Source organism: Hydractinia symbiolongicarpus, chromosome 14, assembly GCF_029227915.1.
Source record: "Hydractinia symbiolongicarpus strain clone_291-10 chromosome 14, HSymV2.1, whole genome shotgun sequence".
NCBI lineage: Eukaryota > Metazoa > Cnidaria > Hydrozoa > Anthoathecata > Hydractiniidae > Hydractinia > Hydractinia symbiolongicarpus.
In genome coordinates this window covers 11,718,936-11,734,561 of record NC_079888.1, presented here as the reverse complement: position 1 = coordinate 11,734,561, position 15,626 = coordinate 11,718,936, and the positions used below count along the sequence as shown (strand labels likewise).

At 36.0% G+C, this 15,626-nt stretch overlaps 1 protein-coding gene and 1 long non-coding RNA gene across 2 annotated transcripts; one reads left to right on the top strand and one right to left on the bottom strand.

Annotated features, from left to right (window-relative positions):
• Window positions 1-3,700: 3,700 nt before the first annotated feature.
• On the bottom strand, window positions 3,701-4,681 carry LOC130625766 (uncharacterized). The gene is made up of 3 exons (XR_008981756.1): window positions 4,212-4,681; window positions 3,978-4,101; window positions 3,701-3,840 (listed from the first exon to the last, which is right to left on the bottom strand). It is a non-coding gene; the product is annotated as an uncharacterized LOC130625766 (long non-coding RNA).
• A 5,936-nt stretch (window positions 4,682-10,617) lies between these two features.
• Window positions 10,618-11,103, top strand: LOC130625164 (universal stress protein YxiE-like). Its single transcript, XM_057440232.1, has one exon. The coding sequence runs from the start codon at window positions 10,618-10,620 to the stop codon at window positions 11,101-11,103; it is 486 nt and encodes a 161-aa protein (XP_057296215.1).
• The last annotated feature ends 4,523 nt before the right edge of the window (window positions 11,104-15,626 follow it).

Sequence of the window (15,626 nt, the reverse complement as noted above, 5' to 3'; positions counted from 1 at the left end):
GTTGCTAAAGAATCCAGTAGTAGGCGTTGTTAGTCTACTCTGAGTCAATGGAAAATCACGTGTTTTTTGTTGTTGTTGATACTTCAATGGGACCTTCACAATCTTTTTAAAAGCCTTGAACAGCAAAATTTCAACGCCTTAATTTTAAAAGGATTCATCTTTCGCAAAAATTATTTCCCTTAATTTCCCAATTATTTCGAATCGTGAAGGTTTATTAATGAAATCCCAATTACCGCAGAAGCACTAGGGCACGTAAGTACATAAAGTACGTTGCGAAAATAAGGCGCGTAGACACATAAAGCACGTAACCACGAGGGCACGTAAGGCACGTAATTTAGCAGACCCTGTACATGGCTAGAGAACGAGATGATATACAATCCCGATCGATATTAATACTTTTTTTCCGGTCCTTTTAGTCATCGCAATCTCTTGTAGGCAAAATTATGTTATACATCTGGAACTCCGTTATCTCAAATTTTCGTTTTGTGGAACTATTTTTCCGGTCCTTTCAGCTCACAGGACGTATATTTATAACAGTATTTTTTACTGATATACTCATCCTGTATATAAATTCAGAAATAAAAATAATAATAATAATAATCATTTTATTACGAACTGGATATAGCCTAGAGAAAGCAGAGTAATACTTTAAGCTTTTTTGGAAAGAAGTAAGTTTAGTAACAATCACATACTACTATCAATATATATATATATATATATTTCTTTTTTCTGTTCCTCGTTTTCGGCTAAACGAGTATTTTATCTCGAACTTCAGAAGGTCTTCGACGCTCGATAACTCGACTATCCTTTATCTCAAACTTTCGACGTCCTAAACTTTTTTATCAGTTCCCTGAGAGTTTGGGTCGACCGTATTTATTTTAACACGTGGTATTAAGAAGAAAAAAAGTACAAAAGGAGATCGACAAACCTGACACCACCACTTTCAAACCAAAATGGCCTTCGTTACATGTTTTCGTTTTTTTCTTTTTCTTTTGATTCTACCTTAATTCTGTAAACAAAATCCGCAAAAATCGCGTTCTGCGGAAATTTTCCGAAATAAAGCTGCGGCGCATCTTTTTCGAACAAAATACGACTATTATTAAAGAGACTAGTCGTTAGCCCGTGGAAAAATCCACATGTCCGTCCGTCCTTTAAATTTACCAATCCCGACACATTGGATAAAATTTATCGCATTTGATATTCGTGTTTCCGTAGCACGATTTTCTAACTCAGCGGAGCGTTTGAGCAGAGACAGACAAATTACGGCTAGACTAGTCAGTCCTCAACACAATGTTTTCGTGTGGACAGACAGACCCTTATTAAGATAGGGAGCATAGACTTACAGCCTTTGATCTGAAAAGTAATAGTCACCATGAATTGAATTGTAGTCTGTAATAAAAGGCATTAAACATATTCGTAACATGTCGGGATCACCATTTAACCTAAAAATATGCTGACAAGCTTAACTGATCTGAAAGTTTTTTAGAAATTATGCACTGGCACTAAACAAATAATTTTGTTACATTAGTTGTATATATTCTGTTTGTACTCAAATTATTCATTTTTGATTTTTACGAATTAGAGTCCCGGAATCTCAATCATTACGATATGATCACCACGCTTTAACTGATGGAATTTTTTGTCCGTATTTTATATACATGTTGACCATTTCAGTTAAGTGCAAAGAAGTTATTTCATATTAAAAGAAATTCCGTAATGCTACATCTGGTGTGCGTCACCGAGTAACATAGTTTCATTTTTGTCAGGCAACCCAAAATTCTCTGTTTACACGTCCTTGCCACGCCAAAAAATTGCATTACATTGCGTTGTAAAAACATAAATAAAAGTGCCAATTTTCCGAAATTTTAAAGACGTACAAACTGTCTAACAAACTAAAGTTTTACACAAAAATCTTCAAATATAGCTACTGAAATTCACAAAACTAAAAAGCATTAAAGAAATCAAAAATCTACTGTTTCTTAGACTGTTTTGGTTTCGCCATCATTATTTTTCACTCGCTAGAAGTCGTAGTTTTTTCTTGACGTCACGTGGTTTATGCTTACCGAACACGGCGTCCTTTTAAGAAAAATTTAGGTTAGGCAGAGAAATCTTATAATTTTTACAACCCTGGGTTTTGGGTTGTGAAACGGTCCCGACTCTGGTACAGACCTGTTCAACTGGTCTGTACCAGAGTGATGCTCGTATCACCGTCTGAATGTTAGAAAAAATACAGATGCCCTGCTTGATTTTTTCACAAACTCGTAGCCAGACCGATAACATGTTAATCTTAGTAATAAAGGTGGATAGCGTAACATCTTTTCACGCATTGATTCTATATCTCTGCAGAAGAGTCGTGCCCAGACATTATGAATTCTATTTTAAATAACTCCTTTGGTGCATTACTCTTATAACTTGACAAACTCGTACCCAGACCGACGACATTTTAATCCTAGTAATAAATTCGGATAGCCTGACATTTTTTCGCACATTGCTTATATATCTCAGTAAACTCGTACCCCAACCGACATAATTCAATTTTAAGTAATAAATTCGGATAGCCTGACATCTTTTCGCATATTACTCTTATAACTCGACAAACTCGTACCCAGACCGACGATATTTTAATCCTAGTAATAAATTCGGATAGCCTGACATTTTTTCGCACATTGCTTATATATCTCAGTAAACTCGTACCCCAACCGACATAATTCAATTTTAAGTAATAAATTCGGATAGCCTGACATCTTTTCGCATATTAATCTTACAACTCGACACACTCGTACCCAGACCGATAACATTTTCAACTCACCAATAAATTCGGATAGCCCGCTATGTTTTTGCACATTGCTTTTATAACTCAGCAAACTCGTACCCTGACTGTTTTGCTAATATAATTGAAAACTAGTACCCAGGCTGACATTGTTTCAATCTCTGTAATAAAACGCCAGTTCCGTGTGTCTGTCTGTCATTTTTGCAAAGTGGATTATTATATTCACTACTTTCTTTGATAAAGTCTATAAAACATCACCTATAAATTTGTTCTGTAAAGTACTAAACTTTGATGTTAACATAATGTTGACGTCAAAGGAAAGTATATTAATTAATGAAGCAATTACATTCCACCTAAAACTTTAAGGCCAAATAACTTGGAAATTTTTCACCGCGTGGGTAACTAAGGACCACCTTGGAGCAATTTGGGTAAGTTTCCCAAGCCTGGGTCCCCAATCCGTTTCGGAAGAGACGGGTCGATGACGTCATCAGAAAATATACAAATTTCTTAAAATAATTTTTTGCATATTTGTTCGTTTTTGCTGAGGTCAGCAAAATGTTTAAACCCTCATATCTCCTTAAGTGTTTGTCCAAAACAAATGATCCTATACATTATTTAAATCAGCTATTCAAGCTCTACACCATAAAGGCAACAAGTAAACAAATTTCCAAGAAAAAACATTTTGTCTCTTGACAGATCCTAGCTGACGTCATCAAAATTTAAATAACGGTCCCATTTTCGTTATCCTGTCTAAGTGGATTTTTCCACAGGCTTTATCGACTAGTTCAAATACTAATTTTAGACCTTCTTGTTTTTTAATGATGTTGGAAGACCTGCAAAATTTTGTATATAGTCTGTATATTATATTACAGAGGCCTGTATATTATTATACAGACCACTGCTTTTAACAAACAATAAAAAGTTCTATCGGGAGTGTGATATAAAGATAAATAATCATTCCGTTACAGTGATAAAAGTTCAATAAACTATAAAAATATTGTAAGAGTTTTTTCTTTATTCTCTTCTTCTTTTGCAGATATGACTTTCTCGTAAAACAGCATTAAGTTTTTCTAAAATATAAAATCATCTATCAAAATCTGGACAAAACTAAACACTATGCAGTGACGCACTTTGTATGTTTCATGGTGTCATATAAAAGAGTTTTGATAAATTAGCGTGTTGTAATATATTTATACGTTATACATACCTTGAACCTATAAATTAGATCCATTTCTTTAAATTTATAAATTACATCGGTATACTTGTGCTGTCATTAGAGAGCTTCAATTTACACTAAGGTGCCACCATTTACCTGGATACATAAACATGTGCTAAAAAATCACATTGAAATGTGATTAAACATTGTTTTTAACTACTCCACAAAGCAGTTTGTGTACACTCTTACACAGGTGCAGTAGGTGAAAAAAAAGTTACTCCATACCTGAAATATCGATAATCCCCAGATTGCACATATTCTTGCCTTTTTCATTTCAGTGCTTCCCATCAGGTAATATTATGAACTCTAAAGTGAAATTGTTTAGAAATATGAGAGGTTTAAAAAAATTTTTAACCATGCTTTCACAGAAAATTGCCCACAATTAAGGACACTATCAATCCAATTTAACAATTTAATTTTCAAATTGTCAGTTTTCTTAATCATTGCTTAGTGTGATATATACAACTACCTTTTTGCTCATTAAAAGAAAACATGCATCCAATTTTTAGATAAACAGTGTTGATGAGAAAATTTGAAAAATTAGATTGATCGTGTAATACTCCGAAGTTTTGTGAAGAAACACTGCTACACATACAATAATAGGAAAGATACGCATAAAGAATTTCAGAAATTACTTATACACACTTTTTTGTAATAAATCATTTTTTAAGAATATATATATATATATATATATATATATATATATATATATATATATATAAGCAATTTATAAGTATTTGTAAGTTCTTGTTAGATTATCTAGGTAGAATTTTCCAGACACTTTTCAAATATTTGCAATAATTTTTTTACAATGCACTACAAGAATATGTTAAAAAAATAATTCGAAATAAGAAAATTCTAGCAGTTTTCCAAGTGAAAGGACAAAAAAATTTCAAACTTAAACAATTACTAATAAAACCTTAACAAAACACCCTGCTTTTCTACCAGTAGAAGAAATAGTACTAGCAGATCCTATATTATGCGTAATCAAAGCTTATCAAGGTCTATAATTACTGGACAAACTTTCCATAATTTATAAACAGACACAAAATGATAATATTTTAACAATATCTACAAAGTTTCTGTTACTGTTTTACTGTCACAGTATATACAAATTGTTTTGACAAAGTAAAACATTTTATCACTTAAATTACAACTGAGTTAAAACTTTTATCCCAAAGTAAAAGAAATTAAGAATGTAGTAAAAAAATTGACAAGAAGAATTCTCAAAAAAATTAAGAATATTTTGCCTATGCTTAGTTTAAATATATCTGGAACTTCATCGCAAACTGCGTTTTGACAAGCTTTAGAATAATCTCTTTTTCACAATTAAACGATATAGGTCATATATGTGATTGAGCATCCTGAGACTCATTTCCTAAACATGAATATATATCAAAAATATAACTTCAGCAAACAGACAAATAGTGAACTATTTTTCTTATGTGGTGCTTTAGGAGCATTGTAACAGAATTAGTGTAACAGAATTAGTTTAGAAATTTAGGCATATTTAAAGAGGCAGACAAGATAACTGGCACATGATAGTCAAAGCCCTGAATAACATATTATCGTAATTATATTTATTGTGAATCATATAGCTATAGTTTCAAAAGTATGAAATGATTTAAGATAATGCTTAGCTAGCTATCTAGATTCGTGGATGTGCAGGTTAGAATTTTCTAATTTTTCCAGATCAGTCATGAAAAAGAACAGCTAGCTAAAGCTACAGAGCACACCTTTCGACTTGCTAACCTTGTTTAATAAAGTTAAATTTCTCTAAAGCACAGGGCTGTGCTATCTAGCTACAGACAAGAGGGTCATTATTAGCTATATATTTATTTTTTAAACAATTGTCAAGTTATCACAACACCAGGCACCTATAAAGTTACACACTCAAACTAACATAGCAATAAGTCTTGTATTTTTAACTTCAATGTAGCTAGCTATATATATTTAATAGTACCATAACAACAACTCAATATGTATGTTTAGATAATCACGTAATTAGGACTAATACAGCTATTAGTTTAGAAAAACTTTAGTCTCCGTATAACCTATATGATTAGCTAGCTAATCATATAGGTTATACTTAGCTTATTAAACAAGCATCCTCTTACAGAGATGGTCCGCCAGACTGTCAACCATTATTAAACACAAGTGGAAATGTTAACGGCGGCCGACAAGGATGGCAGGCTATCCTATGAAGATGGCAGGCTATCCTATGAAGATGGCAGGCTATCCTATGAGATGGCAGGCTATCCTACGAGATGGCAGGCTATCCTATGAAGATGGCAGGCTATCCGAAAAAGATGTCAGGCTATCCTAAATCCAATTAGGAACATCCTTATTATTATTATTATTATTATTATTATTATTATTATTATTATTATTATTATTATTATTATTATTATTATTATTGAAATTATTTATTCTTTATTTCCTATTGGTACTGCTTTCATAGAGGGTCCTGAGAAGGAGGTCCTAGTGCATTCAAAGCTCCCATTTGGGCTACGAAAGTCGTGCAAGCACAGCAATCGCTAAACTAGACAACTGCTTAAGATATTAAACCTATTCTCATGCTAAACAGAAAGGATAGATTTACACTTTTATAGTCTCTAGCATGAGTCGGCCGGAGTTTGAATCCAAGACCTGCACTGGAAGCGATCGCTCTAACATAAGGCTACCAGTCAGTTGGAGAGTTACATTTGTTGTCTACTGTAGTGTATATTGACTAACCTTTATTCTCATTGCAGTGTAAACAGTATTGTGATTGGCCTTCATGCATTTAATCAAACCTTTATTCGTATTATTTGTTTGCCTTACCCAACTTTAACATGGCACTGCAACTGAATACTTTTACCTACGTGGACCAAATTTTCTCGTCTGAAGCAAAGAAATATGCAAAACATTTTTTGATAATAGATATGAAACATTTAAAAGACATTACCATAACTGTCCTTGTAGAGATTATGGCTATATTTCTTCATACCCAAGCGCTATTTATACTGTCTTCTGCCACAACTAGTACAGCTGAACCATCTGCATTTCAATATAAACAACCCGTGGCAATAAAACAACTTTCACCTGAAATTTCTAGATGATGTCGTGGTTGGGTGGGGGCCATAAGAGATCAAGCAGATTCTCAATCTAATGCATCCACAAGCCATGTTGCAAGAATATGCAAGTACCAACGGAACAAAAAAAACCGTTTCGTCTACAGCAAATAACCACTCCCAAACAGTCGTTACAAACCTGTCCTGGTTGTGGAAACCATTTCACGGAACACGTGGATCCAATAATCGTGCCATGAAATGCCTAGCTTGATGAACGACTTGCAGCTTCTGCAGCAAACACACTTACTTTTCCATTCCTTGCCGTCAGACAGCATATGCCAATAGCCTTAACGCATGTCTATTATGACCCAATCAGTGATCTGTTTACTAGGTATTACCATTTACCAAGGTATTCCAGCAGGCGGCACTCCTATGACTGTCCATGCTCACCAAGGTACAGCTACCAACATAAACATTTTTCCTCATAGTGGCGCAAACCTATGCTAGCTGTAACCAGACATTTTCTTCAACTTAAGCTCTGACCATCACAATTTCAGGGCAATCCCACTGACATGTCTCAATCATTGCAACCATCTTTCCATCTGAACCTACCAAGTTTCCATACCCTTCAACTGCCGAAAATATCTCCAAACTAGAAACTTATCTCCGTAACCAGTTTGCGTCAACTGCATTCAATTTCCAGCCATGAACTCACCACCAGCTAACTAAAACCCACTTAAAGCCAAATGTAGTACCTTACGCCCGCTATACTGCAACGCTAGTCTCGATCGAGATGTTCAACGAAGCATAATTGCTGAAGTACCAGTTGGCACCCCTGTCACATTTTTCAGTCCGATGGTCATTGTAACCAAGAAAGATGGTACTCCAAGGCGTACTATTGCCTTCCAAAAGCTTAACTTACAATTTCTTAGGAAAATCCATTACACCCAAACACTATTTATCCTTGTGTCAAAAATTCCAGCAAACTCCTAAAACACAGTCATTGATTCTGTGGATTGATAACATGCAATTGAACTTAATAAAGAGCGTCAACCCCTTACCACCTTCATCACCGCATGTTAAAGGTACCATTGTCGGCGAATGCCACAGGGATTCCTAGCTGTAGAGGATGCTTATTTCAAACGGTATGATGAACTTATTAAAAAGGTACCCTGCGAGTTAAAAATAGTTGACGATACTCCTTTACAAAATACATTCATCGAGATTGCTTTCTATCATACTTTGGAGTACTTAGCTCTTGGTGGAAGCAATGGAGTCGTTGTAAATGCTTCTAAATTCAAGTTCTGTTGTGAGACTGTCGAATCTGCAGGATTCTTTGCCATCACATTTGCTACGGCACCTTCTGCTAGAATCCTTAGTGCCATCAAAGACTTCCCGATCCCGACAGACATTTCAGGGGCAAGGCTATTTGGAATCGTACATTTTACTAAAACGATAACCTTAAAACCTTTTAGGAGGTAAGGTCACATCATTAGTGTAGGAAGGTATCCCATCCTTTCACATGTCAAAGAAAATCTGCAAATAGATTGGAGCAAGGAAGCCAATGTGCCACCTCAGTATGCTGTTACGATAGTTGGCAGCTCATATATGCTAGTTTACGCTTTCTTTCATCATCCGAAAGCAGATACTCTCCAACTGAAGGTCCCTACAAAACTCCAGCAAGTTTAGTCTTAACTGCAAAGACTTTATGTTGGCCGTGACCACAAACCACTTCTAGGAATATTAAAGAGAACTCAACAATGTGTCAAACTCTCGACTGCAAAACGTGAAAGAATTCACTTTGCGTTAGAGGTGCAGAATTATATAATTTCCGTGGCCGTGATAAATTTTCGAGTTACAAATGATTTAAGAAATCCTGAGATTTTACCTTCTATTGCATCCATTCAAGGGGTTCCTTTGGATACCCCTATTACAGTACTCAGCTAATTCTCAAGTTCCTCGGCATCCACAAACTGGCTGGATCAATCACAATAGAGAACTTAAAAGAGGCTGCCTCTTTAATCAGGAATACCAATCAGTTAATCAGGAATACCAATATCAAGATAATTTAACTGGGTTTGCCTCAACGTCGAAACCAAGTAGAACCATTGCATACTCGGTCATTCTGGGGAGTTTTCACCGTCTTACTATAGCAAATGGGTTCATCATGGTGCACCATTATATCATAATACCCAAAATCCAACAAAGCAAATCCTGGAAACCTTTCATGCAGCCAAACTAGGTCTCAGTGGTATGAAGTTCAAGGCCAATCACACTGTGTAGTGGCCTGGCATGCGCGTACAAGCTAGGAGCTATCGACAAACATGTGCAGACTGCCTTTAACTTGCTCATAGTCAGCCAGCCAAGTCAGTAGTCCCCACTCCCGCTCCTGAACTTCATGCAAATGCGTACTTATCTGTGGGTTTGTGTTTAGTCCTTGTCCGAAGAAAATGCAGAGATTTATTTATCCCATATGGTGCACCCGAAGAAATAAGCTCATATTGTGAGCCACCTAATTTCAAGAATTTTTGCAGGCATGGGAAGTCAAACACTGTATTTCCTCTGTATCATACCCACAATCTAATATTCGAGCCGAACTTGGAGTAAAGGATCATCGACACCAAAATATCCAATAATAGGTCCTTAAAAAATGATCGTGCTGCCCGAGTCATTCTTCAGTACAGAAATCCTCCATTACTTCACATTAACCAGAGTCTAGTCCAAACCTTATTTCACCACACCTACCTAATATCAAAACTGATCCCCTACAACTGCCATCCACGTGCCGTTTGTCCGCGAATACCTTGCGAGCCTTGAAACCATTACGATCATACAACAAACCTCGCTTAAACGAACAATAAATAACGTAATAACTTAATGAGTAACGGAGGTGTTGGCCAATCTGCTGTAGTGTATAGTGACTAACGTATATTCACATTACATTGTAAACAATATTTCGATTGACTTTCGTGCTTTTATTCAAAGTAGTCGTTAGCCCGTGAAAAAATCCACGGGTTCGCCGTCCTTTTTATGCCGCATTACGTGCGTCTCGCTCCTTGCGCAGCTAAGCTATCATTTTGCGTGACGGACAGACGTATATATAATATTATATTATTATTATAATATAGATCTTTATTCGTATTATTTATTTGCTTTTCCCAACTTCAACAACATCCAACCATTCCGAGTTTTTATATCTCACCGGTTGTGGAGTTTTCATATGATAGCCTATCAGTTGCAGAGTTGTGAATAGTTGTTGCAACAATTTGAAACGTGTCTTCTACATGTTACGTTAAGTTTAATTTAAATTAATTAATCGCCATCCTTACCAACTCTCCTTCTCCCTGCTCTCCTGTTGCCCTTGGATAACAAAGGAATAGTAAAATTTAAATGATACGATAGAGGGAGATGAAAAACAAATTATTTATCTATTAACAGCGCTTGTAGCTTTAGAACAAGTTTGTTACTGATATAAGCAAGTAATTTTCATTTTTTTATTTTTATTTTTTTTTTTTTTTTTTGCAAACATAGATATATTCGTATAGTAATAAAAAGTGCTTCAAAGTCTTCGTATTATAATGGAAGAAAAAGAAGTGAAAGAAGCTGAGGACGATACACAGCGTGTTATTATACTACCAGTAGACAATTCTATACACAGCGAGCGAGCTTTTGATTGGTACATAAAAAACTTACGAAAAAATGAAGACACTCTTGTGATAGTCCATGTAAACGAAACACCAAATATTTCTACGGAAGGGACACTGATAGATCGGACAGAGAAGTGGCAATCAGCTTATAAAGAAATTTTAGACGAGTCAAAGGAACTCGTCAGAAAGTTTATAAACAAGGCTAAAGACATTGGAATCGAGGCTAAATCAGTTTTAACTTGGAGTACAAGTGGCGGAGCGGGTCGAAGCATTTGCGATGTAGCAGCGAAAAAACATGCTAGTAATATTGTGATGGGTTCACGTGGTTTGAACGTATTACGAAGAACTTTACTAGGCAGTGTTAGTTCGTATGTGGTGAAGCATTCAAACGTAGCCGTAACCATCTTACCACCTTAGCAAACAATAATACGAAGTTGTTAATCTTTAGGAGTCTAAAAAGTGCCGTATAATTTCGACCGACAATTTTGATTACTTTTTCTGCAAAGTTCTTATATTTTGTCCTCATATACGAAATCTTGACCACTTTTCAATAACGGTCATTTCACACAGCTTTGAAAGCAATGGAGATTGCGTCTGTCTAGAGTCACTGTTAAGTACATACCGTTTTTTACTTCGATTAGTAGTTTCGCATGTACTTCTGTGTTCCGAAGGGAGAGAGATTCGCAACTTTCCATTTTCCGTCTTAATAAATTTTACCGGGAACGGTAAATTGTGAAACTTCCACTGGAATTTGTATTCTTATAATTCTTTAACTAAACAATGCCGGAGCACAGTAAAATACATATAGTTAAATCTTTATGTTCTTCTCATGTTAATTTACCCCCACTCTTGTGATATACTGTTGAAATGTAAACTTTATATATTTGCAGAGTTGCTTCAACTGCTCCAATAACTTTATGACTCTATGACTCTAAAATTTACAAGACGTTCTCCTATTTATATATTAAAGATAAGATACTTTAGAATGTTCTAGTATATTCCAGATGTTCTATATTTACTATTAGTAGTTTCTAGTATAGTTATCTTATTTCTGGAATATTCTCCAATGTCCCTTATATTTCTAGATAGTACACAAGGTTCTAGAATGTTCTTGCGGCAAGAGTGCCTATTTTCAACACTCCTCCTCACTCGCAGTCCGTAAGGTTCTTCAATCCGATCATCGTTCGCAACTTTTCTGTTTGGAGGTAATTCAGTCAACTCCCATACTTCGTTTTTGTGTAGAGAATCCAATTCGGCTTCCATTGCTTGCATCCACTTGTCTGCATCATGTCCTTTGATTGCTTTAGAAAATGTATTTGGATCTTCTTCTTGAGTGATGTATACCCATTCTCCGTAACGATCAGGAGGCCGTCGTTCTCTTACTTGTCGCTCTTGCTCCTCCTGTATTTGATTATCTGTGTTTTCTTCACGAGGTTGTAATTCGATCTCTACTTTTGGTTCGTCTATGTCACGGTCGTCTTTCAATTCACCACAGATTTCATTGAATGTCACATTTCGGCTGTAAAAGACTCTCTTCTTGTCGTTGTCATATAGACGATATCCCTTGATTCCATCACCGTATCCAAGAAATACACTCTTCTTGGTTTTTGAATCAAGTTTCTTTCTTTCATCTTTTGGTACGTGAGCATACGCATCACATCCGAAAATTCGTAGATTTTCGACATTTGGTTTCTTTCCAGTTAATACTTCAAAGGGTGTCTTCCCTTTAACTGCTGTCGTTGGACATCGGTTACGAAGGTACGTTGCTGTAGCCAAGGCTTCGGCCCAAAATCGTTTTGGTAACTTTGAATCTGCTAACATTGATCTTACAGATTCCATGAGTGTTCTGTTCATCCTCTCTGCAACTCCATTTTGTTGCGGTGTTTTCGGAATTGTCAACTCATGATGAATACCTTCTTTCTTCAAATAGTCTTCGAACTCTTTGGATGTATATTCTCCACCATTGTCAGTTCTAAACGTTTTTATCTGAATTCCAGTCGATTTTTCCACAGTTGCTTTCCATTCTTTAAAATTCTCAAACACTTCACTTTTGTGTTTCATGACATATACCCATACGTATCTTGATTTATCGTCAATGAATGTAACAAAATATTCTGCACCACTAAGTGATTTTGTTTCTATCTTTCCACAAACGTCGCTATGGATTATACCAAGGAGATTTTTCGATCGATCTCCTCCTGTCTTCGGAAACGGTATTTTGCTTTGTTTCCCATCAATGCACGGTTCACAAAATGTCGGTTTCTTTGTTGCATCATAATCAAACCCTTTAACAAGTTTGTCCCTTGCCAATCGTTTAAGATTCTGCACACCGAGATGACCGTATCTTCTATGCCAAATTTCTTCCTTTGTTGTAGCGTTATTATCACATTTCATAACTGTGTGATTCTTCTTATTTCTCAATCCATTACAGTTGAGATGGTAAAGGTGCCATGCTTTGTTGAAATGTTCATTTCCAAGGTTACTGTTCCTTTTCCAATTGCTTGTACTGAATATCCATCACCGACAGTGATATCTTGTGGTATTTCAAGTGACGAAATTTCTTCGAACAATTCCTCTTCGTTACACATGTGACATGTTGCGCCTGAATCAACTATCCAGTTACTTTTTCCTTTGACTGCCAAAGTATTTTCAGCAACTAAACTGATGATTTCTTCGTCATCATCTTCTTCTTCTTCAGCCGTACACACATTTTGCGGCTTCATTCGATTTTTACCGTACGTCGAAGGAGTCTGTCTCTCGAACTTCTTCGTTAATTCTTTGCAATATCGTTTCACATGACCAATCTTTCCACAGTGATAACATCTGGGTCCCTTTCTTGGCTTTCCATGATTCGATGTCATTGCTTTGACATTCGTTTCCAAAGTGTCCTTATCTTTCCGCTTGCTTTCCTCGTGTAACAATCGTTCAGTTACGACTTCAAGCTTCGGTACTTCAGCACTAGCCTCCAGAGCTGTAACTAGCATATCATACGAGTCTGGTAAGCTTGCTAACAAATGAACAACTTTACTTTCATCATCCAACGGGTCTCCAATAATTGCAAGTTCATCGAAAATTTCTGTCAAAGCTTTAACGTGCTTTTGAACAGATTGCTCATCTTTCAACTTCAAGTCATACAACTTCCTGCGTAGTGTCAATTTATTACTCCATGTCTTCTTTTGGAACTGGTCTGCCAACTTCTTCCAAACCTCAGTAGGATCTTCTGGATCTGGTCCAAGCAGGTATAACAGCGTTGGTTCCACCGACAAAACAATCGTTGCTAACGCACGATCTCTACGCAAATTAAATTTCGGAATTTCTCTCTCTTCAGTTGGAGCATTTTCTCTTCCATCAACAATTCCCCAAAGTCCATCTTTGATTAACGCCATTCTACACTGTACCTTCCAGGTAGCATAGTTTGTTCCATTCAATGGTTTTATCAATACTTTGGTGCTTTCCATCGCCATTTGTTCCGTATTCAACTAATCCGGATAATCCGTTTCAGGTTTCCACAATACGATTTTTCGTGCGAACTTTACACCAATCCAAACCAAAATCAAAACAAACTCGTCGGACACACAAGATGGCTTCTTCTTCTTGAATATTATTTCTGTAAATATTCAATCTTCTTGGGCATAGACTGGGCCCATAACCTGTTGAAATGTAAACTTTATATATTTGCAGAGTTGCTTCGACTGCTCCAATAACTTTATGACTCTATGACTCTAAAATTTACAAGACGTTCTCCTATTTATATATTAAAGATAAGATACTTTAGAATGTTCTAGTATATTCCAGATGTTCTATATTTACTATTAGTAGTTTCTAGTATAGTTATCTTATTTCTGGAATATTCTCCAATGTCCCTTATATTTCTAGATAGTACACAAGGTTCTAGAATGTTCTTGCGGCAAGAGTGCCTATTTTCAACATATACTTTATCTCTATATCCTTTTATTAAATTATAACCCTACGTCGAAGAGTCACAACTAATGGGCAAATGATATCTTAGAAGGGTAGTCGATTCTAGAAGAGCCATTTTTTGCCCAACAACATTCTTTTGTCAAACTTTTTCTATTTTTACCCTTACTTTTTTTTCCAGTCTATTATGTAATAACACTGTAATAACACCTTTTTCGGCATTTTAAAGGGTGAAGTTTCGAAAATTTATTTAGAGCTTTAAAAATCCTTCCTCTTTACCCATATAGCTACGTTCCTTTACCTTTATTACTGTGTCAACGCACAAGAAACAATGGTATAATTCCAGGGTGGGATCCTAAATTCTACTTCCATGTTTCAAAATGACAGTTGCTTTTGGATTTCAACTTTTTTGTCATTAAATGAGTGAGGTGGCCGATAAAGTAAAATTTCTGATCAGACCTTAACTAACATTCTTGAAAGTGAACATCGCTTAAAAGACAATTTTCTGAAAATGTTTTTTATTTGTTTTTGTAGTGGCGTAAAAGGAATGTTGCAGCCAAAGTAAGGTAAAACACGCCACACTGTGTTCCCTCCATTCACGTGTAGCTCGTTCTGCATGTGGGCATTGTAATCCTGGTCCATGTCCTCTTCTGGTGCCTTATCTATAACCCCTTTCGTGCAATTTTTTGGAAGAGGTGTTGACTGTTTCACAACATATGCAGGTGTGCAGACGATCGTCAGTAGTACTGTCAATTATGTACGAGCATGGTGCCCACACGCCAGTAGTTTTCTCTTTATCCAAGCACCTCCTGTAGTTGCCAAATGCGATAGATTTTTTTACAACACATTTTTTACACCCGTCGCACTTCCTATCTTCTTCGCTGACGCTTACACTTTGTAACATAGAGTTTTTTTCCTCAGTACCACAAATTCTGTCATGATTTTTTAATTTTCTCTCTTATCAGACCCACAACTTCTTATTTTCAGTAATTGGAAGCAGTGTCGCATCACCCTTACTGTAC